Consider the following 24,138-nt stretch of genomic DNA (forward strand, 5'->3'; position numbering starts at 1 on the left):
CAGTTGTCCTGGGGTTTCTACTGATTCTGACTGGAGAGAAGTAGCCCCATGAGATGAATCCCTTTTTTATTGCGCACAGGCGAGTGCAGCACAGAGTATCTGCCTCTGGAGTGCTGCAGGTTACAGCTGCCCTAGGAAGCAGCCGTTTCCACGCTAGGATCAGGAGGTCCATGCCATGGGAGAGGTGTTTCTTGCCATGTGCTTGACTTTTTTGAGTTTATCTGTGGCAGAGTAAGTGTAATTTTGCAATTTTCTAAGTTTCTCTCTAAGTAAATTGTAGTTCATGTCCTCACTAAACACTGAAGGTACCTAATCTTGTGCGAGATGACAAACATAGTCAAACTGAAGATATTGTTTAAATTTAAGTAGATACTGAGGAGAAACTTTCACCTGTTCTCCTGCTACAGTCAACATAGACGGAAAGAGAATGGAAATTTTATATGACTCACCATATGGACATATTTCTAAATACTCTAGGGGTATTTTTTCAATTTAACTTTAGATCCTGGTCTTACAAAGCATTGTGCAAAGACATCACCCCCCTTTTAAGTAAAAGGTCCATCTAATCTTTTTTATTCATTAAAGATTCATCAAACATTTACCATTTCACTGAGTTTGAGGATTGTGTAAAATGGTTGTTTTCATTGGCATAACTCCTAGAAAAGGCTACAGGGGTTTTTGGCATACATATTTTCCCCTGTTGTTAATCAAAATACTGGGGGCTATGGAGATCGTCGAACTCTGCAGAAATAAACAACAACAAAGTCTCATTTGGAGCTCTCCACATTATGTATTCTTAAAAGGAAATGTTGTGTGTACAATGACCAGTTCCTACTAACACAAAATAAATGTTAGAAGTAGTGAAATATGGCCTATGGTCCAGGTATTGGATCTACCTTTGGGTCTCATAGAAAGAGATTAGATTAGTGCCAAAAAACTGAATTTGAACTACAAGAAAATAAGGCCAAGTAGAATCGTTGGTTGCCATACCAATGTGGTTGGGATGGTGTGTGAAACATTACATTTCATGTAATCATGAAGAGGAGGAGGGAGGAAGTGGAAAAGAAAGATAACATCATTACTCTTTCTTACTTTTGGAAAATCTGGAAAGGAAGATAAGGTGTTACTGCTGCAAAAAGCCTTGGTCCAGCTTCTTGATAACCAGTGCTTCATTTGTGCTGTAACTCACACAAAGCCTTCTCTTCTCCTTGTCACTACTTTCAGCCTCTCGTTTTTTTCTTCTATCAATAGAATTCACATATTGGACCAGTGATAAAAAAGATGACTCTTTATTTTCTTTCAGAATTAGTTTAGGATACAAATTTCTCAATTGCTTGGAGGCCTCTGCTTTTAGCAGCTGCAAGTCTGACTCTGAGATGACTTCATGGAGACTTAAAGAGCTGGAGTGTAAACAGAGGGCCAGATAACCCATCCATCATCCAGCAACCCTGTGTAGCACCAATTTCCTTTACTTCCTCACCTACCTACATCACATCATTCATCCTCTTTCAAGATTACAAGCTAATTATTCTGCAGTTTATATTGGGCAATGGAAGAAATATTCATTTATTCTGTACAGGGGTAATAATAATGTATTAAACAATAATTGAATGCAATAGTAAGACATAATTGTTCTCCTTTTCCCCAGATGCAAATAACTCACCAGATCTCAGGGACTTAAAGTTGGTCCTGCTATGGACAGGAGGATGCACTAGAGACTTCCTATGGTTCTTTCCAGCCTGAATTGTCCCATGATTCTATAATGTTCACTGTCCTGAATCAAAAACAGAGGTTTTGTGCATGTGTGTATTGCAGTTATGTATTTTTTTGATTGTGTTTAACAATCACATTTGACTTAGAAAACACCAAAATCCCGTTAGAGCATTGACTGGGTAGCTTCTCTAATTTCCTCACCTACTTTTTTTCCTCTGGCTTCATGGGAGTATTTGAACTGGAGAGATCTGCAAAATACAAAAATACTTCCTGTATTCTACATAAATTTAAAAAGAATCCCACAACCTGTGTAGGAATTTCCCACATCTCTGTCTTGCTTTCTTTTCTTTTCTATGCAATAATACACATGAGAAAATACATATGACAGAGTCCTTTATAATTTCATTGTCATTCAAGTAACTTCTCTCATTTTGCTTCCAGTTATTGTTGTTATGAATGAAAAAATGTAACTAAAACTCTTCTATGAACACATACATTTCAGTTTCTTTTTGTGCATACCTGGTGAGCAGTTGACTGTATTCCTTGAAGAGTGTTTGGCATGTTTTTTATATTTGTGAGCTGTCTTTTAGATGTTATGATTGTAATATTTTTAATGTGCGAATGGTTACAGACTGAGTTTGGGGATGGTATGTTTCACACTTCTTCACGATGCTATTCTTTTGCTTCTAATAAGTAACTGATGATCAGTTTCTTCAGAAAAAAATTAAGACAAAAATTATTTCTGATCATCACCTTTTCCTATTTTGCCAAAGAATTTAAAACAGTCTGTGCTATTGATATCAGCAAGAACAGAATTAAGGAGCAGCATTTAATTTACTTAGCTGTAACAAGAGAAGTCAGAAATAGCTTTGCAGTTAAATTACGTGTGGCAGAATTTTTTGTTTATGTCCCTAATATTTCTGTGATGTATTTTTGATTGATTGATCATTAAAGATGACTTGCACATCTGAAAGATCAAAATTTTAATAGTATTCAGTTACCTTGTTCCATATTCTTGTTAGTGTAAGAGGCAGTTTAACTGCAAAATAAATGCTAATAAAATGCCTTTTTAGTAATTCATTTTGAAAACCATTTGACCCTAACTACAATAAAAGTAGACTGTAAAAATCATCATAGATTCCCTTCCTTGAACTTTTCACAATGCTGAAAAATGACTGAGGAAAAGAAGGAAGATCCAGTTACTGTACCCTGTTTGTACAGCTGTACTTCATTGAGTGGAGGCTTGTGTTACACACAGTTTGTGATAGGAAGTAAATGCTTTTAAAACAACTAAGGAGACAAGTCTTTAACCTCCACCTTTTAAGATGCTCTGTTCACTCATCTAGCTTCTGTCAAGGTCCTGGGAAACGTTTCAAATACAAATTATTATTGACTACTGAAGCTCACCTGAATAATTCATCTCCTAGTGAGCTCATTAGCAAAGATGCATCAAGATGTTGTTGGTTTTGGGGTTTTTTTTCAGAGTGAGACCACTAATTCTTGATGTAGTGGACACTTGTTCCTTCAGACACATTTAAAGAAGGAAAACTTCTCAGGTTGAGTGTTAATTGTTTTATTATAGTTGAAATTACAGTTTTAGTTCATCAGTTGGGAGGATTTTAAAAAACTTGGAGGACATTAAGAAATTATGTTGTCAGTTAAATTACCAAACTGTCGAAGTTCACTGGATATAAAATTCTCAGTTTCTAGTATATGAGACTGTTACCTCTTGTTACAAGACCACCTAGTCCCCCTGAAATGGTGAAGTTACCTTGAGATTCACTGAGAGAGGGTTTTGGCTTTACTTTACATTGCAAGTACCTGATAATCACGAGACCTACTCTATTTGATCTAAGCTTGGGACTAGATCATTTCAGGACTTTAAATACACATTCTAAGATAGTTCTAGAATGTGATTCTAATTGCTTTGGAAACAAGTCAGTGACAATGGAGGTGTGTAACTGTCAATCAGCCAGTAAACTTTTAAATTCTGCAATCACCTGAGAGGTTGTATATGCTTAATCCCTTGAAATACATACGCATCGTGGTTGGGGTGGTCTACGTAGAAGTTGTGAGCAAAAGGACATCTTTATTGGTTTTACAATACTTTTTATACCCTCTCTGGAACTGTGTGTTCATACATGATTGGTTTAGCCAAAGACCAACAGTTCATAATTGGATGACTCTCTGTTGTAACTTCATAATTGGATAAATCCACCTGTGGCCTGGCAGCTTCTTAATCTTGTTTACTCAGCAATTCTTGGGGCTTCCCAGCTTCTTCAAGGATACACGGGTGTCTGTTCAAGGCCAACCTTAAGCTCACGTTCCGATCCCTTGGACCAGCCGAGGTTTCCCACACATATGATCTTAAATTTAGTTTTATGCTAAAAAGTCATTATTTAGGCTGCATTAACCACCCACTTTCTCACTCTGCTATAACGAAGGTCATCCTCACAGCTATACATCTGATGGCGTGAACATTTCTATCTTAATTTCCCACTTAAGACTGTCCAGATATCAATATGCAATGCAGAGGGGCAACCCAGATCTGCACTTGATGAGAAAATGATTTGTTAGGATTTTGAAGTCATCGTCTTCACTGGGGGGCATTAGAGGTGTCATGGAGAAGAGGAGGCTGAGGGGAGACCTCGTTGCTCTCTACAACTACCTGAAAGGAGGTTGTGGAGAGGAGGGAGCTGGGCTCTTCTCCCAAGGGACAGGGGACAGGACAAGAGGGAATGGCCTCAAGCTCCGCCAGGGGAGGGTCAGGCTCCACATAAGGAAAAAATTCTTCACTGAAAGGGTTATTAGGCAATGGAACGTTCTGCCCAGGGAGGTGGTTGACTCACCTTCCCTGGAGGTGTTTATGGCATGGGTGGATGAGGTACTGAGGAACATGGTTTAGATATTGGTGGGAATGGTTGGACTCGACGATCTGGTGGGTCTCTTCCAGCCTGGTGATTCTATGATTCTATGATTCTATGCTTTGAAAGGACGTGCCTGACACTGCTCTTATTCCAACAACATTTTTTGAACTTTGAACAGTAACATAATAGAGCCTCTGGTCTGCTTTGGCTGGGTGTGGAGCTCCTGACAAGTGGCCTTTTGTTTTTGCATTTGTCAGCAGTGGGCAGGCAGTGGGGGTGTATTTTGGTCGCAGATACATGTGGGCGTAAAGATGTACATGTTCCAGAAAACTGCCAGTATAACCAGTTAGGTTGTTTAAATTTGTAGTGTAAGATTTTTGGAGCATTTTGTGTCCCCTTCTAGTCTTGAAATATAAGGTCAATAAACAAATGCAGGCTTGAAAGTGTCCTCAGTCCTTGTCCCTCTCAACCCCATAACAGAGCTCCTACCAACTCGTGTTATCAGGACTCAGCTCAGGCTTTCTGGCTGTTTAACTCTCATCTCATGCATCCTTCTGCTCTTCCAGCAATGATTTTAGATCCTGCCATGGTCTCACCTTCTCCGGTGTGAATATTACACTGACTTGTGTTCACTTATTGACATTTAACCCAGCTCTGAGCATTAGGTTTCATCCCCTGCTATACTGGAGTAAAATAGCAAAGTGCAAATTGAGGGATTAGTTACTTTTATCTTAAGAAAAAAGGCCTTGGGAAAAAAATGTTGCTTTGTTTTCTGGTGCATACCTCACTAGAAATTATGTGTTTATGTGTTTTGCAGAGGTTAATATACTGTGGGCAGCGCACCAAGTACATCACAGTTCTGAAGATTACAACTTATTCACAGCTCTGAGACAATCTTTACTGCAGAAATACACTTCATGGGTAAGTTGCAAAAGATTTGACAAGCAAATTAATATCAAAAAGATTTAGTAAAAGCAAAAATGTAGTGTTTATTTCCCTTCAAAGATAAACATATAAAAATTTTTTATGGTGTTTGACACTGAAAGCACAATAGTTGAAACTGAAGAATCTTAGAATTATAAGCTTAAAAATACATTCATTAATGTTTTTGCAGCAAACTTGAAAAGAGATGAAGTAGTTAAGTCTAGGAAGGCTGATTATAACCCTGGATTTATATTTACATAACTTTTTGAGTAAAATGGGACCATTTTTTTCATTCAATTATTCACGTATAAGGACAGGAAAAGATCATAGTGTAAGGTAGCTACTCTAGAATGTGTCTGTATTATGGAAAGAATGAGAAAGAGAAATTATTACTAAAATTGAATTGGACATACAGATGTATTTATTTGTTCCCACTCCTTGATGTCACATGTCAGTACTCCAGTATTCCACAACTTTTACCTAGTGTTATTTCAGATATAATTAATCTTAAATGGTGAGCTATGTACACATGCAATATAAATTAAAATGAGTACTCATTTACAGATTTAAAAAATATGTATTTCCTAATACATTCATAAATGTAACATGTTTTCCAGTGTTTAATTGTGGGCCCAGGATAACATCTGATTTCCTCATTGCATTCCCATGTTCTCTTCTGACTCTGTTTTTTAACTCAGATTGTACTTTGTTTGTTGTTTTTTTAAAAAAAGAATAATAACTTCAAAATTTGAATTCTCAGAATTAGAGTTCAAAAGCAATATTAAATGTATTTTTGTATATATAAAATATATAAATGCTCTTCTCCAGATACTGCTGGTGGTGGAGGAAACACAGAGTCCTCTGGCGATCTCTTAAATTAGCCAGTGAGTGAATGACTGAAAGCCAAGTGTGTGCTCACACCTGCAAATCCAGTGTAACTCCATTGACTTCAGTAAAGTTAGTCTGGATTTATGCTCCTGTAACTGAGCATGGACCTAGCCTGTTCATAATTGTTTCAAGCCCATATCATTAAATGAGTTAAAGTGCTAGTTTCCAAAAAAATTACTAGTTTTTCCGGAAATCATGAAACAGATATTATTTCTTAAATTAATTTCTTAAAATCTTACCTGTAAATTCTTGTTGTTTATTTATTTGGAAAATTATCATCTGCTGTCAGTATCAGCAGCAGTGCCTCAAAAATAAATGGCCATTTAAATTTTCTCTTCCAACCTGGTTATTCTATGATTCTATGAGTCTAAATTTAAATAGCCATAATGAACATTAGCAGCAGGGATGCGTCTCTGTCAGAACTCTGCTTCCTATCGAAATACTGACATGTTAAAGATTTAACCTTTGTACATTTACCCATTGGGACCATGTGTGCAAATGCTTAACAAAAACAATAATTCAAAGAGGACAAAAAGACTGTGTGTACATATGGGTGTGTGCATGAGCACTTTGTCTGCTTGTGTTATTTTGAGGATTATACCTCAGAGAGCATAAAATATTCAGGGAGGCCAAGATGTCTCTCACCTGAGATTCTGGAGACTGTTCACAGAACTATACTGGAATCACTTGGTAAATAATATAGGTACACTTAGAATCAATTTTCTTTGAGCAAAGGGAAATGAACTCAGGAATCCATAATATTTTTGTGTCCAGTGTTTTTTTCTGCCAAATATTACTATTAGCCAAGAAATTACCTCCCCTTAGAACTTCAGATAGGTGAGACTATTTTCTTTCTCCAAATTTTTACTGTGTGTGAAAACAACTCTTGGTAACCCTTATAGCACTGCTGGTTTTTTGGACTGCCAGACTTGTTCCTCTGTCTCAAAGCTGAAACTCAGTGAAGCCTTTAGTCAGTCTCAGAATTATCTGATGTTGCTGAATGTGTTCTGTTGAATGCAATTTGACATCCAGTTTTCTGGAGGCTGTGAGAAAGTTGTGGTGGATAATGTGGGATTGCGAGACTGTTGTGCTGCCAGCTCTGTATGTGTTTTAAGTTAAACTTTGTAAGATAAATAAATCAGTGTATTAATCTGTGTGGGTTGGGCTTAGGCTGATTGAAAAGATATGGAATGAAGGAGAATATAAAAATGTATTTTGAGTACAATCAATGGTATGAGATGTACCCTGAACTTGGAACCAAATGTGTATTTCTTCATGTTGTTTGCACGCTCAGTGTTTCTGTTTCTCCAGTGGGGGATACAGAGAAGCAAACCGACTGTTAGACTGAGAGATGGTTTTGAAGCCCATTTTCTGGGAAAAAGATGTGGAAAAAAATATACTTAGTTTTAAGACAATACCAGCATGCTATATAGTTTTTTACTTCTGACAAAACACTTAGTTAAAGTCTAATTGTGAAAGAAGAAAGTAACATATGCAACTGGAAAAGCTGCGATTTAGTTCTTTGAGCACCAGGTCTCAATTTTGTCCAAGAGTAAGGAGTAATCGCAAATATTAATTCCATAATACTTTGATAACTTTAGACTAAGCGTTGAGATAAAGGGTTGAATTATGCCTATTTGGCTTAAAAACAGTGGAAAAAAACAGTATAGAAATCTGGAAAGGGAATAGGTAATACTGTTCTTTCCAGCACAGAGTTGCAACTTGCTGTTTATGTACTGAGGAGCCTTCCAGGTTTGGGTTCTGGAAGAGATGGGATTTGGGGTTTTTTTTTTTTTTTCCTGACCTTTAACTCCAGCAGAATCCACACGAAGCAGCTGCTGGCAGCTGCCTCTCAGTCCCACAGGACCTCGGTGCCCTGCGAGCAGGAGCATTGGCAGACGGCCCCAGAGACACAATGTGGAACCAGAGGGGCTCAGCGCAGGAGACTTAGCCCTCCTGCTACACCTCAGTCTAATTTTCCCCTTTCTATTAGGCAAGCATTTATAAGGTTTTACTAACAATTGAGTGGAGGAAAGAGAAAACATGCCTGTGTTGGAGAGCGTGCAGCAGATACGCACCTTCAAAAGGGGGAATACCTTAAGTGTGAAGGTGCACAGCCCTCTCCACCCTCTCACTAAGTGCCTTTCCCATCAGCTTATCAGTTATCGTGGCTCTCTCTCACTTTCTGCTGCTGAATCCACAAAGGGGAAAAGATCTGTGAGTATGATAACTTGTTTTTTTCTGCAGTTTTGACCAGAAATTCCATCTTGGAATCAGGAAAGCTTTTCCTCTACAGGTTAGTGAGAGCTGGTACATCCCCATGAAAAGTTTTGATTTACTAAATTGGCATTTCCAGTGAAAAAATATTTTATGATTTATACTTTTCCTGACACTGATCTTATTTTTCCAGTGGAACCACAAATAGGAGAAACCAAATCTTTTGTATGGGAGAGGTTTTCATTCCTCCCTATGGGTTCTACTTTGTAAATGATCTTTTAAATCCTTTCTGTGCAAAACAAAGCTCACACTGCAAGGAAACATGAGGCAGTTAGGAAAGAAAGGAAACATGAGGCAGTTAGGCAGCATTCCCCTTTGTCAATCTCAAATTTACCTGTAAATTTATATAAAATGTCCCTCATCACACAACTTAGCAGGGAAATCCTAGTATTCATTGTGAGAAATAGATTAGAAAATAAATAAGAAGATGATCCTTCTTTCCCCTCTGAGTCATGTATAAATACCACCAAATTGCCTCTAATACTTTTAGGGGAAAAGCATATCATTTTTAACCCTGCTTTCAGTCCTGGAACCACTTCCATGAATAATCTGAAAACCATCTGCGTTTTTGGCTTATTTTTTTTTAAACTCTACTTCCTCTCCACGGCTGCTATTATCATGCCGTTGGACAGGTACAATCATAATAAGAGAAAACTGCAGTAACTTTACTTAAATCTGGTCATGTGTCCTACTCCTTTGTTCTCTTCTTTGTAAGGTAACTTTTGAGAAAAAACATGCTAGCCTTCTCTCTATTGTGGGACAAATATTTCTCAGTCTTTGTTTCTTGTAGCTTTCCCATTTCTAATAGCTAAATACTGAGGGGTTCGACTTCAGAGGAAGATGGAAAAGGGAACTCAGAAGAGATTGACTCCAATGCAGTGTTTAGAGGATTTCTTCTAAAGTATGGGAGGCTTGCACTACATCTCCATTTCAGAGCATGGAGAATGGTGGATTTGAAACATACTCTTCTATTTAGCATTCTTCTGCACAAGGTGCTCTGATTTTAACAATCAGTTCTTGAAGAAGGCTCATGCCCACCTCTACTCCAGCATTTCATGCCTGAAAATGCCACATCTCTCTCAACAGCACTAACTAGCTGCCACCTTAGGCCAGAGTTGCTATGAATTTTTGTGTGTTTACTTAGGTCAACTGATTCTTAGGTGTTGATTGTGTAAATGTTACCTTCCAGATACATATATCTTTTTTTTTTTTAATAAATATTATGCAAACGCTTCAGCCTTTGAGAATCAGAGTGATTAAAATAAAATAGCTGTTTACATTCTTTCCCTCAAGTTCCAGAAGCTCAGCATAATCCTTCCAGCACCTTTGGTTTCCTTTATTTCTTGGAAAAAAAGCTTCCAAGAATTTCAGCCAGAAATGCCCCACATGTAGTTTGTGAGGCAGCTGTGATCCATGAAGCCTTTGAACGTAGCTTTTGAAATCACAGCTGTCTCGGCCCTACCAGGTGATGTTGATACTGTAGTGACTTAAGAGTTTCTTTCTGGTGTTTCAGTTGTTTGGTACTGAAGGCAGCAGACTGAGCTGGGGTTGCAGCACCTTAGTCCCCCGTTGGCTCATGACATGGAGGTATGACTGTGGTAACTTTCTTGAGAGCATCAGTCACGTCACGGGCACGGAGGTGCCTTTGTTTCACAGCCCCAGTGTGATGTCTTATTCATTGGGTAGAGGTTTTGACAAAAACTGGGAGAAAATTGGCATTAAAAACTATGTGCAGAGCTACACTAAAGGAATTCCAGGCAGAGGAGGCCTGCCGTGGCTATAAGATTGCTTTCTCTGATGTTCAAATATTTGATTTTTTTGAGAAGAACAATAGGAATTTGAAAAGAGAGTTTGCTCATTTGTGTTTCTTAGGGGTCTGTCATCTCTTAGCCATATATTCTCTGAACGACAGAGAGGTTTAAAGTTTTGAAGATAACTCTGCTACTGTCTGTCTAAATACAAAGTCTTTGTGTTTTAGGAAAGGACTAACTTCTTAATGTAGCTGATATAACATAGCGTTAGGTAGAAGAGAGAAAAAAGATTAACCTTTTCATGAAGAAAGCAGACTGCCATTTAATACATGAAGGTCTTAGAAGTCCTGTTCTGTTGCTCAATCAGCTCAGTAATTAATTGTGAGGTTCCTGGGACTTTACTCTGTATGGAAGACACCAGAACCTATCCTAAGGAAGCAGTTTCTGAAACAGTTTTCATGCTAGCACATCTTTAGAACTCAGCAGTATAACAGCTTCAATGGAGATGCTGCGAGGAAGTTAGAAATTTGTAATTTGTAAGGAAGTTGTAATTAACTTTGAAGGACAAATAGGCTGCCTTGTCTTTATGGTGCTCTCTTAGGGAGTTTGAATTTAAAAGCTATAGTGTTATAAAGTCACACCTTGCTTATTCAGTGATAATTCTTTCTTATAAGTGAACTCTTCATGTCAAAGGTGTGTAGCCTTCTGGTTTGTATAGTACACAGAATAATATCTCAGGATTTCCAAGTTCTTGTCTTGATTTCTCTCCTTGCATTATGACTTTTGGCAAATAACTTTTGCAGCAATTTGTGTCTCATTTGCTATAGCACATCTAGTAGTTACATGATAATCAGTATTCATTCTAAATAAGTTCTCCATTGTGGAGTAATTAGAAGAAGCAACTATCTTGTGAGGTGCTTTGAGATCCTGAGATAGTATGTTGTCTATTATAAGGACATAAAAATGAGATATCTAATGTATATTTTCTTTGTCATTTTTCAGATTTTCAACTTGCCTATGGCTCTGTTAATTCCCCCTTCGGTGTTTGCTGTTCATCTACAGTTTAATCTGCTTTACCAGTTCTGGATACATACAGAGGTAAACCAGGTTTTTAAGCCATACCTAAACAGTTAGCCAGGAGCAGTGTCCTGGAAATCCACTAGCAGCTGATTTATTGTGTAAGAAAAATCTTTGTCTGACTTCTTTAAGGAGAAACATCTGTTCATTTTTATTCCTTTTTCTGAATATATATTGCTAACTTTATAAGAAGCAATGAGGCCAGTTGGTCCCAATTAGATTTTTTTTAAAAAGTAACTGTAAGGAATCAAAAGTGTTTGCTATTTTAATACTGTATTTTTCTATCTTGCAGCTTATTAAAAAATTCTGGCAGATACTGAAACTGATTTAATTTCTAACAATAAATTTTTTCGGGAAAAATATCCAAAACCCAGTGCTTCTTAAAGATCACTTAGAGTTGCAACTGAAGTCAGATATTGTTTCCTCCTTAGTGCAAGTAGTTCTCAGATGAAAAAATGCTCTTAGATTATCTCATGGCTATTTTTTTATGACAGCACCTATTTATTTGTGTTTTGTGAGTTGATAAACCAGATGTAGTTTATGTACATATACAGTTAATAACCCACTGTAATTAGGAAGTAGTTTCCCACACTTCTCAGGTAGTTTAACAACCTCCTGCCTTCTCCCTTTCACTACAGTAGAGGTGGTTAAAAGTATCCCATGTTATATGTCAGTAGCATATTTCTGAGTAGCCCCTAATGCACTGTAGGCTAATTCTCTCTAAAACGTATACTCCTTTGATTATTCTGACTATACAGATGCCTTTTTTCCTTAGTAGTTTTGTTATGCTGTGATTCTGTGTGATCTACAGGACGATCCTTTTGGAAGACAATTCTGTTTTCTTTGTCTGCTATGTTAGGTGATTCTGTTGCTTGAATTACAGTTTTTATTTTCTCTTTTCTGTGCATTTGCTCTAAAAAAGGGGGGGAAAGTGACTTACATTAACCAAATAGCAAACTTCTATTTTTGAAATTTCACTTCTGTTGGGCACATTTCTGAAATCGTTAATACACGTGTGATGCTCTGCAACACCATGTGAGTAGGAAGGGCTCACAATAAAATGTGACACACGTCACCTGAGCTGACATAAACTCAAGCAATACACAATTAAGCCTGTCAAAATGTTTTGAGCAAATTTGAACACTTAGAAATTATACTAAATGAATATCCTGAATCGCATAGTATCAAATTTTCTTTGACCATGAATTAGGTTCCCCAAACTGTTTTTGCGATGGTTTATCACTAATAAAAATATAACGTGTCATCTACCTCTTCTTTGCTGTCTAAAGATTTTTCTTCTTTGACTGAGATATTTTTAATGTTCTGCTGTTGCAGAAGCTACCCAATGAGTCTTAGCATTGTTGCCACAGTGTGCTTCTAAAGTTTCTAAAGTGAATTTCAGAGGCTTATGAATTGCCTACATCTCTCTAAAGTGCCAAGTCCTTCATAGGGCTTAAAATAAATTTCCATAGCCTATGCGCCGTGTGCCAAGCTTAGATGCTAGTCTAAACAGGAAAGAATTTCAGACTTAATGGAAAGATAAGCACTCCTTGATATAAGACTCTTGTGCCAGTAGAAAAAACACTGGATCCTTTGTGCTGATCCAGTTGATCCAATCATAAAGCTTGGTTTGCAAGGGAAGATATTCTTAATGTTGATACTGTTGATTTTGTAGCGCAGCTGAAATCAATTGAAATATGCTGAAGTCATGCTTTAAGGTCACAAATGATGTCAAAATAGAAATAGAGTTACACCGGGTATTAGCAGATTTCCTGCTCTCAAGGGGAAGGGCATAACAGACAAGAGAAGGGAAAGGAAGGGAAATAGTAGCAGCTATTGCAGCCAAAGAGGTTTATATTAGCCAATATATTTAGTGAAACGAATATCATACTTCACAATTATACTGGTCTTTCTTTGCAACAACTGTTACAATCTAACTGTTTAAAGCTGTGAATTCTCTAATATTTTTAAGTCCTTTTCTTGAACTTTAATTGTTCTAATTATCAATATTGATGTTTCATTACACACGATTTTACCCCACATTGACTAGTCAAGTATGTTTGGAAACCATAACTTATGACTTTTGATTACACGTCTTTCTCCTTCAGAAAAAGAAATCTACAAAGGTACAGATAAAAAAATATCTTTTCTCTAACAGATTTTTTTTTTCATAGCACTGAAAACCTTAATAAAGTATATGCACAATTTATTGGTATATAAGAGAAAAAAAACCCTGATATTTAAGTAATAGGACAGAAGGAAAGCATATGAAAGTTTGAGGGAAGATGTTTGTTTGGGGAGTAATTTAACCTGAATTCAGGAATTATAAGAGAAGAATTGTGCTGTGCACAAAAATTTTTTTTTTTTTTATTCACTGCTTCTCTGCGCTGTTGCACTGCATGCATGGTAAACCAAAATGCTATAGAAAATTTTCCAAATATTTTTTTTAAAAAACGTACACAAACTCACACAAAACCAGCAGAAGGAAACAATTTTCTGTAATGGTGCATAAAGACAGCATCTCAGTAAATCAAGAAAAAACAATTTTTGGTCCTATCCAGTATTATTTAAATCAATAGAATAAGTTAGACAGCAGATGTGTTCCTAAGTGTTCTGAGAGGAATGTTTCTATGGCTAGACCATTCTCATCTAGATTTAAAGAAGAGTAAAAAATACCTTGGTCAAAGAGAACTAAAAATCTAATTTTTCAAAAGCCACAAAATGTTTCAGGACTGTTACTGACAGACAGAAATACTACATTTCAGTTTATTTTCACAGGTGATTCGTAAGGCCTATGGTTCGTATTAAGCTATATCCTTCCGTTATGCATTTATTACAACCAATAAGTTAGGTGTGTTTATAACCTGAGAGACACCTGCAAAAAAACAGAAATTAGTTTCTGTTGGTTTAGCTGTAATTTTTATGAGATGCCAAATTGTATTTGGAAAGTATCAACTGAGTCAATCCCTGTTGCTAGTAATTGCAGCAGCAGATTATTCCTTGCCTGTTTGATCTTTGACATGCATTAGTTTCTGTTTAGTTTTCTAATTTAAGGATAGACTGTAATCTTTCCTTTACCATACCCAAGTAAGTCAGGTGTCTTAAAGAGTCTCTTTTTGCGTTGTTTAAGTCTTTCTACCTCATCAAACTATGGGAGCAAAAAAAGGTGAGCCACTGCTGTTAAACAGGAGTAGCATGGGTGGAAACAGGCAAGGAGTGGGAAAAGTTTTGGAAACATCTCAGTTAAGCTGGAAAAGGAGACATGAAATAGCTACAGATATAGGACAAAAAATGTTTGCTTTTGTCAGAAAGCAGTAAAACTGAAACGTGCTGTGGAAGTATATTCTATTAATTTGCACTTATGCGCAATGTGTACTGTTCTGAGCTTCTATGACTTTCTTTAGTCTGACTTCTGCTCATGTCTCTTTAATTAAAAACTTTGAAAGTCAGAGGAATTGTGGAGGCTTCATGCTTTCATGGAAAGGAATTCTGTTCCTGGCGGGCAGCCATGCCCAACCCCTCTGAGTTCCCCAGGTACAGGTGAGCTGGTGTGGTCTGAGCCCAAAGTCCTTATACTGATCAGCTCTTACCTAGGAAGATGACCAGATTCAGGAAAAAAACTTCTACGTTTTGGGGGTTTGTTTGTTTGTTGTTTCTTTTCCAAATATGAACATTGGGTCAATAAGGAAATTAAGCAAGATTAAACAATGAATTTAAGTAGCAGTGTTCCTGTGATTACTGTATCATTAGCAAAAGCTGTCCTAGAAACCCCAGAGGACGTGTGTCATCTTAAACGGAAACTATTTGAGATGATAGTGGACAAAGAATAGACAAAACCTGAGACAATATTGGATGGTGGGTTTGAGGATCCAGTGTTGGGTTTTCAGGGGGTGAGGGGAGGGTTGTCCTTTCCTATCCTTACACCCTCTTCCTGTATAATATTTTACTCTTTTCTTAACGCTCCTTTCAGCAGAGCTGCAGGAGCAGCATCTCTTCTCTCTTTATCCTGCAAGGCTTTGGTCTCCTGGTCAGCACAGAGGTAGTGTTGGGAGTGACACGGGGATTTGCAGGGAGAGGAAGGAGCTGTTTTTATCACCGCTAAGATGACCAATCCTGTTCTCTGCAATTAAATAAATGTCTTTGTAAATTTCTCGGAGTGCATTCTCGCAGGGAGAGGTGCTCGAGGGGCAGGCAGATGGGGAACTCCTGGCAGGTCCCTGCAAGCTGGGCTCCAGGTGTCAAGAGGCTGCTGGGGCTTCCACATCACATAAAGAAATCATAAAGAATCATAAAAGATTCATAAAGAATCATAAGATCTTTAGGACAATATGATAAGTAAGTCAAAGCATGAGATAATAGATAAAATATTTAGTTATTCATTCCCAATCCCTAACAATCGAGATTAGTTCTCTATTTCTTTGCAGGTTTTGTTTTACCATTTTCATGGATCTGTCTTTTCCACATTATGTGCTGTAGTCTCATTTAAATAAACAAGAAAGGAATTTAGGAGTAAACTAGTGTAAAAAGTTTTATTTAAATTACTTTCGGTAGTGTTGTAATTTGGAAGCAATTTAGTAATCTGTTTCTTACAACTGAAAGGCAAATTTGATCAGGAAATGAGACTTTGAATTTAAAACGCATTTTAAAAAACTTTTTTGACAACAATGCCTTTAAGTGCAGTGGAAAAGAGAGAGGGAGGTTTTGTGGTTGGTGGAGTTGGAGAAAGATTTTTGATAACCATCTAAAATCTTCGATAGTTTGCAAATGAGAAAAAGGAGATGCTTGGTTGGTAGGTAAAAAATCTCGAGGGCTCATTTACAAAGGCGCATATGTATATGCTTATTTTAATGTGCTGTGTATAGTTCCTATAAAGTCAATGAGTAATGAGTCAGATTTAATGCGTGGGAGTTTTTGCAAATGGTAGTGTAGAAGTGTTGCACAAACCGCAGTGGAAACAGACTGTGATGGATGGACCCGGTTTCCTGGGTGAGGTAAGAAATGTGGTTTGGGGTTTTGGTGGCTTTTGGTGGTTTCTTTTGGAGTGTGGTTTGTTTGTTGATGGTTTTTTTTGTTTGGTTTCTTTTCTTTTTAATAAAGAACATCTCCAGTAAAAGGTGAAATGAGTAATAAGCAAATGTATTCTGTATAACTCCTCTTGAATTCAAATAGCATATGTTGACAAAACCTTTCACTTTCTATATTCTAATGCATCAGTTCATTTAATGAAAGAGTAAGCTTATTTTCCCTAATTCAGACAGAAAACAAAAAAAATATATATATTTATATCTGTCTGGCGTGCCCTTTCAAATTAGAAACATACACACTTGTCCTAGTCAGGTTGCAAGGGGTCAGTCTAAAAACTTGCCATTCATGAGACTTCTGCTAAAAGTCATCAAAAAGATTAATGTAATGTAGAGGTAACATCTAGAGCCATTCTCCTAGTCTGAGGTTCAAGACAACTGTCAGTGATACAGATTATTTAAGCAGAATTCCTGGAAATACGTCATGTTGTCTGACAGCCTACTGGCTTGTAGAAGCTGGATTTTTTCACTGTTACAAAGATCCAATAAATTATTCTGAAACCAATGGGGAATGAACTGGTTGCTGATTTGCATAAAGAACAAAATTTTGGTTTACAAAAGAAAGTTTTGGTCCCATTCCTGATAGCAGATGCTTTTATCATTCAGAAACACATTGTTTGCCTGCACTAAACTACCAACTCAGGCACTTTGAATGGGGAGAGGGAGAACAAATAAACCAATAGATATCAGAGAAATAAAAACACTTTCTTTAATGCAGACAATGCCTTTGTACATCCAGATAGACAATAAAACTCAAACATGATTTCAAGAACTAATGAGACCCCATTCAATTCAGACTGTCTGCCAAAATGGCTTATTAGATTTTCTGACCACTGGCAGGAGGAAAGCCTTTTTATCTTTGCACTTGCCAGAGTGCAGAAAAAGCAAAGCTAACACCACCAATATCAACTAGAAATAGCAGCAATAATTCCAACGTGTGTTCCGCTTGTTCATGTTTCATTCCCCCAGCAAGGGGAGAATAGTGTTATCTTTCTAGATATATGAAGCATGTAACTCCTCTTTTTGTTTTAAATCAGAAGATTAACAAACAAGAGAGAAAAGCATTCATAAGAGAGTACGCTGTTCCTCTCCTACTCAGAGTAGGATGCTCTTGAGCAAGGTTTAATCAGGAAAAACATAGTGACGTGGGGTTTGGGGTTCCTTCCTTGACAGATAGGACCTTAATGCTGATTAGGAGTGCTGAATTTATGCTGTAGTAGCCCCAGGATAAGACTACCATTATAAACCTAAGAGCTTCTTGGCACTTTAAGGTATCTGAATCTACCAAGAAGTGCCTTGATATGGTGAGTTAAGTGTTTTATTCTCATCTAGCTTCTCTTTCAACTTTCAGTTGCAGAATGGAGAGGGACCTAAAAATACGTAAGTCATTTAAATTATCTTAGTCGTGCTCTGCACTCAGTAGTTCTGAGTTCAACATGCAGCACAAGAGCCCTGATCTTTTTTTATTCAAGAAGCAGCTGTTCCTCAATAATTTCTTGTACTGGAGATTTGTGTTTGATGAGCAACAATACAGGGAGAGGAACCCTTCCCTTTCCCTGTGGAAGCTTGGTTACTGGTGAGGCCAGAAGTAAAAAGATTATGGGACAAGGATACGAGCAAGAACTTGACTTTTCATCCTAAAAATTAAGTCCTCAAGTCTAAGTGTTGGCTTCTGGTCCTTGCACCAAAGACTCTTCTTGCAAGAGACAGCTGTGAAATGTTTTCTTCAGCAACAGCGGACCTGACTCTTGTTAATCTGCCTGCAGAAACCCTAAACCTAAAAATCTTCTTTCATGATTTTTATTTAGGACACTTCTTCTATTAGTGTCTCTGGATAATTATCAAGATAAAAGTAAAATGAGCTACTTAGAGCCACAACACATTTCAGTACATTCTGCATCCTTCAAAACAATCTAAACCGCTTATTTACGAAATATCATGTTAATGTAGAGATAAGTTAGAGGTACTGGTCTCTGTAAAAAAAAAAAAAAAAAGATTTGATTTTCATTTTAACATAATAACCTCGATTTTTTCTCATAGCTTGTACTCATTAAGAATCTATGTAAATCAGTTACGTCTTTGAAGCAAACAGAAAGTTTGAAAGACCCTTATTTTTGAAAACACAGTGTATGAGGCTGACTATATTTTGATCTAATTAAAGAAAAAGGTGAAGAGCTCCACTTGGCTATATTTTTAATTTATTTCAGGACTGACATACTGATTTAATGCTTTCTGTTTTTTTCCCAGCAATTGCCAGCAAGTATTTGTTGACTTGATGAAAAATGCCAAAATTGTATAGAAATTTTTCTCCTGGAGTTTGTTTAAAATGCTTAAGATGATATATGATTGAAAAAGTGACTTTCTCCATGCTCTGCTGTTTATAATGCTGCAATTAAAACAACCAGTTAGTGTAGGTTTTCTCTCATTTTTAGTAGACAAAGTGATTGAAACTTCCTGTGTGTGCTCATCTTTTCTGCAACAAGGCATAATTCAACTGTTAAAAACAGAAAAAGTTGGATCCACTTAATGAAAGTGTTAACTAAATTATTCACAGAAGATGCCAATTTTATTCAAACCTTACCTCCTGACTGAGCGGTAAAAAAATGAATATTGACAACCTGCATTCATGATAATTTATTTTAGACACATTCCTTAAATCTCTGTGTTTATTATATAAATATGCCCTAAATAGGACTATCCATTAAAACTGGGCTTTTCCCTCCCATTCCTACAATCCAGATTTATCAGATATTCACCCCTATGAAACTCTTTATGATTCCAACAGGCCTGATTCCTCTCACTTGTTTTGTTTCTAAACTATAAATATTGTTTTTTCCCTCCTCAGTGTGGAAATTTGGCTACATCCATTTTACATGCTTACTGGAGTATAAAACTGCCTAATCAGATAGGAAAACAGTTGGCGGTGTATAAATCAGGGCTTGCCGAGGATTTCAAAGGGTGAAACTGGCAGAGGAGCACAGATCCTAGGAGTTCTGCCTTTCCCCAGCTTCCCTGTAGAGATTTCACGTGGCAGATCTGATCACCAGGGCCATCTGTATAAATACGTGAGTGTGTTGTCCTGAATTAACACAGCAGCTCTACTGGGGGATGTAATTAAGGTCTTATTTTTAAATTTCCCCATCAGACTGTCTGAAATACAGATTTATGTACCAGGAATAAATATCTTATCTTGATTTTGATGGGAAAATCCTAGTAATGTGTGTTTTACTACCAACTAGCCTAACAGAAACCCCAAAGTTAAGTTCAAAATGTTTCTTAGTGATGCTCTGGGGATGATTACCCTCTCCTGTAGATAAGTAACACTACGATATTGAAAGTAATGCTGTTCTACAGCCTTTCTTATAATCAAAGGGAAAAAAATACAAAACGTTTTTATATACAAATGGTTTTACTGTAACGATGCCTGCTCCACTCAGTCAACATTCCTTCCCAACATTCATGTTGAAACAGAGTTAAGTAAAGATTCATGTTGTAGTGATGACAGGAGGAGTTGTTACACAAGATGTAGAGTTTCCCTTGGATTCCATGTCACGATTTTTTCTCATTATTTAAACAAGAACTATATTGAAGTGGTGCAGGTACCAGGCAATAAAGATTTCCCTTGGTGCTGACAAACTCTGAGACCACAAACGGAGGTGCTTACATGCCGCAGGAGATATCGTATAATGTTCTATTACTTTAGGATATGGATTGTTGTCACAGAGGAAACATCTTTATATAAGAACTACTATCATAGAAAAAGTTTAGTTCTCATTGTATGGGAAGATTTCACTTCCAGCATATTTAGTTCAGTAATATATGGAAAATATTTCTAAATATCTAAAGTCTCATTTATTAAACTGCTCTTGGAGTTGCTTCACCTGTTGTCAATAATTCTGCTTTATTATTTAGTGATACCAGAGTGCAGCAATGGAGGGAATATGCTGTTGGTTTTTTTTAAAAAAAACCCAAAATTAATAGAAATACATGTTTTATAGAGAGATCTGACAAAGCTTTTCCAAGTGCTATACATAAGATACATACATATCTGATTTGTAGGTAGTTTACTGAGTCCATCTGTAAGGGTTTTGGGAAGTGAAAAATTATTTTTATTGCTCTGGGATGTTAAAAAATAAACAAAGTAAACAGGAAAATAGTTTTGCTGGAATGCTGCAGTTCACCTGTGGGTCACTGACATGGGAGTTGAGATGCTCGTTATACATTAATTGAGAGAGGATAAACTGAAGAAAGGAATTGATTTAGAACACTATATGTCTGTATCAGGTAAAGAAACACAAGCGTAACCTCCCCCCCTCCCCCCAGCCGTACTGGTCCATGTACAGTTAAGGTTATTGTTGGACAACCACTGGAGTATTTAAATTTTTAGGGGATTGGTAACTATTTTCCTGTTTTCCAAAAATCACTGCAAGGTGATGATATAAAGAAAAAGAATATTTTGTATTCACAAGAAGACTCTTTTTCCTTTCAATAGCATGACATCGTGCTTGACGTAGAGCTGATAGGGATATTGAATAATGACATTGCCACTATTTTCTTTAAATCTTGAAACTACTGTCCAGTTTAAAGGTCTGAAAATAAATTTGCTACTGCATACAAAAATTACAGTAGCAGAAAGCTTTTTTCTTTTTAATGAAAATCCTGATTACTAGTCACAAAACCTGTGCTGATCCAATAATCCTATCACATTTATTTTGTTATTTTTTATATTTTTTTTTCCTGAAACATGAACATTGTAAAAATTCTCGTAATAGTATTATAGTGAAATAATTCAGGGAAAAAAATATTATTGCATCTTTATGCAATTCTCCCTAAGATAAACATCCTCTTTATGATTTTCCTACACCTCTTTCCCCCCTTTCTTCTTGATTTTATACAGTATTTTCTAATTCATTGAAACTTTACTTTTTTTAAGGTTATCACCAAGCTTGGACCTCTGGAATGGATTCTTAATACTCCCAGTCATCACAGAGTACATCATGGTAAACTAAAAGTGTAATCTCTTATTCCTCAGTGTTTTTTCCCTCATGGTCACTATTTGTATAATAATAATGTAAAATAAAATTCTGCTGTAAAAATAGATTTACAGAAGGATTTTAATTTCGATAATTGCTTCAAAAATAGTTCTTGTTCAGTTAGAAATTTTTTTACATTTAAAATTAATTATTGACCAGAAACTAAGCCTTGATAATGTGAAATAATTTGAAGACCCTGAGAAAAATAATTCATTTTTTTAAATATGAAGAGTGATATAAAAATACCTCATCCTTCCTTGACTACTAAAACATTATCAACTTGTCAATCACTAACAGATGCTTTTGCATTCAAATTCAGGCGCTGAACATGAGAACAGACATGGTTAACTTCTAGAGGAACTGTTAAATATTTCAGTGGAATTTGGTTTTAGCTGTATGAATTATTGAAAGATCTCACTTCATGCACATGCACAATGATTGGCTTTTCATCAATATTCAGAGACATTCAGTATTTTACTGCATCTTGGATTAATAACTACTGCATACTGAAAAATGTCATGGACATATCTGAGGAGTAGAAGTGGATTTCGTAGATGTCCTTGACTCATTCAGTGTACAGAGATAAATAAGAAAGTAATAGGAGAATGGAAGAAAAAATAATTTGAAATAGACTCAGTTTCAGTTATATGTACAAAGGATGTTTGAATATTTATTATATCCTCCATATGTAAAGTGTTTATGGCACTGTGTAGACTTTTTAAAAAGACTGTGGTGCTGTAAGTGTCTAATCCTTAAAATCTGCACAAGTACTGGTAATCCTGAAGGGAGACACTCTGCTCTTATTTGCTCTGCTGTAAAACCACGTTAATCCTCTGATCCTTATCGGAGTTAAGCAAAGTCACTCCAGAGCTGATTGAGTGTTTTACAGTCGCTCCAGACAATATTCACAATTTTAGAGATCTGTAATCAATATTTCTTTTCTCATGCATTTGATGGAACAGCTTATATACAAATACACTGCCTAGAAAATGGACAGAATCATCAGTTTTCCTCACACTGCGGTTAATAATAATGAAAGCAGGATCAGACATATGGCATAGAAGACAGAGACAGCTGAAAGCCATTAATGAAATGATTGCACATAAATGTATTTAGCATATATTTATGTCTTAGGTATAAACTGGTGAAATGATTTTTTTTTTTAAATTTGTATTTATAAATATATTTTGAGCTGAGTTTACTTTCCAACTGAATCCTTTTATTTCACAAAGGTTTGGTTTATGACACATTAGATTTGCATGTTTGAATCTGAGTAGAGAGGGAGCTATAAGCCCAGTAAGAAAAAAGGAGGATGTATAAGAAGGGGTGCATTAGCTACCCTTTAAAATAATTTTAGATTGTAAGTTGATGCTAGTGATGAAGATTTCCTTTCGTAATTCGGTTGCATGTATTCTTATTCATACATTTACTGATCTCATAAATTATTTTTATTATAGGAAGAAATCCTTACTGCATTGACAAAAATTATGGTGGCACACTCATTATCTGGGACAGGATATTTGGTAGGTAAAAAAAAAAAAGTGGTCTCTCTCATGTTTAGCTAGTGTGGCAAAAATATATATACCTTTGAATATGATTGTTGCTTGTTCTTTTTTTTTTCTTCTTCCACCAGGAACATTTGAGGCAGAAGATGCGAAAGTTGTATATGGCTTAACACATCCAGTAAATTCATTTGATCCCATCATGCTCCAGGTGCCACAGTTTGTTTCACTGGTATCTTCAACAGATGCTCATGTTCAGAAGAAACTCTTCTCTTTTAGGAAAAGTTGAGGCCATCCTCGCATTACTGCACAGTCAACTAAATTACCTACAATTTCTTCAGTATTTCATTACACACCAGTTATTTCTACTCACTGCACTGAACACATGCAGAGCTTGTAGTCATCATGAAAATACAACACAGCGAAACTAACAACTAATGACAATGGAGCAATACGAAGTGAAACGCAGACAAAAATATATATTTTGTTATGTATATTTTGTCCATTGTTTGCCTTTTCTAAATATTGCTATTTTATAAGTAAGCCCGTAGTGTAATCTCTTTGCTGGTTTTCTCTCTTCTGCATCTTTGCTGTTCAAAGTTATCCAGAGTGATTTGTGTAGACAGCGTTATATAGCAGCTATCATGGTCTCAAACAAACCTCCAGGACAGGTTGAATTTAGGTGTTTTTTCTTTAATAAAAAAAAAACAAAGAAAAGGAAAATGAAGAAAAAGTACTTAGTGTGGTGCTTCTTAGATTTATTGATCCAGGCTTCACTTAAGCTGGATAAAAATTCTCTATAAAAACATTAGGGACTGAGGATCATTGAAGTCCCATTTAATTTTCATGACTGTTTACCCAAGGAGGCATGTCAAATAATGAGAAATTCTCCCTGCAGGGATGTCGGGGCTGGGAGCTGGAATGATGGCCACAGCCTGTGCAATTATATCGATTTCTTTCAGAAACTAAGTCATATAGCTATTGAGGATGTAATGTCAAGGTCCTGGTAAACAAATTCTATTTTA

At 36.4% G+C, this 24,138-nt stretch overlaps 1 protein-coding gene across 1 annotated transcript in view; it reads left to right on the top strand.

Annotated features, from left to right (window-relative positions):
* The window catches only part of AGMO (alkylglycerol monooxygenase), a 165,967-nt gene that overhangs the window by 64,902 nt on the left and 76,927 nt on the right, over positions 1-24,138 (top strand). The window contains exons 4-8 of the mRNA XM_069860355.1: positions 5,398-5,501; positions 11,423-11,518; positions 21,512-21,578; positions 23,069-23,134; positions 23,245-23,324. Of these exons, the coding sequence (XP_069716456.1) occupies positions 5,398-5,501; positions 11,423-11,518; positions 21,512-21,578; positions 23,069-23,134; positions 23,245-23,324 (413 nt within the window). The remainder of the gene's footprint in view (positions 1-5,397; positions 5,502-11,422; positions 11,519-21,511; positions 21,579-23,068; positions 23,135-23,244; positions 23,325-24,138) is intronic.

This window comes from Phaenicophaeus curvirostris, chromosome 6 (assembly GCF_032191515.1).
Source record: "Phaenicophaeus curvirostris isolate KB17595 chromosome 6, BPBGC_Pcur_1.0, whole genome shotgun sequence".
Lineage (NCBI taxonomy): Eukaryota > Metazoa > Chordata > Aves > Cuculiformes > Cuculidae > Phaenicophaeus > Phaenicophaeus curvirostris.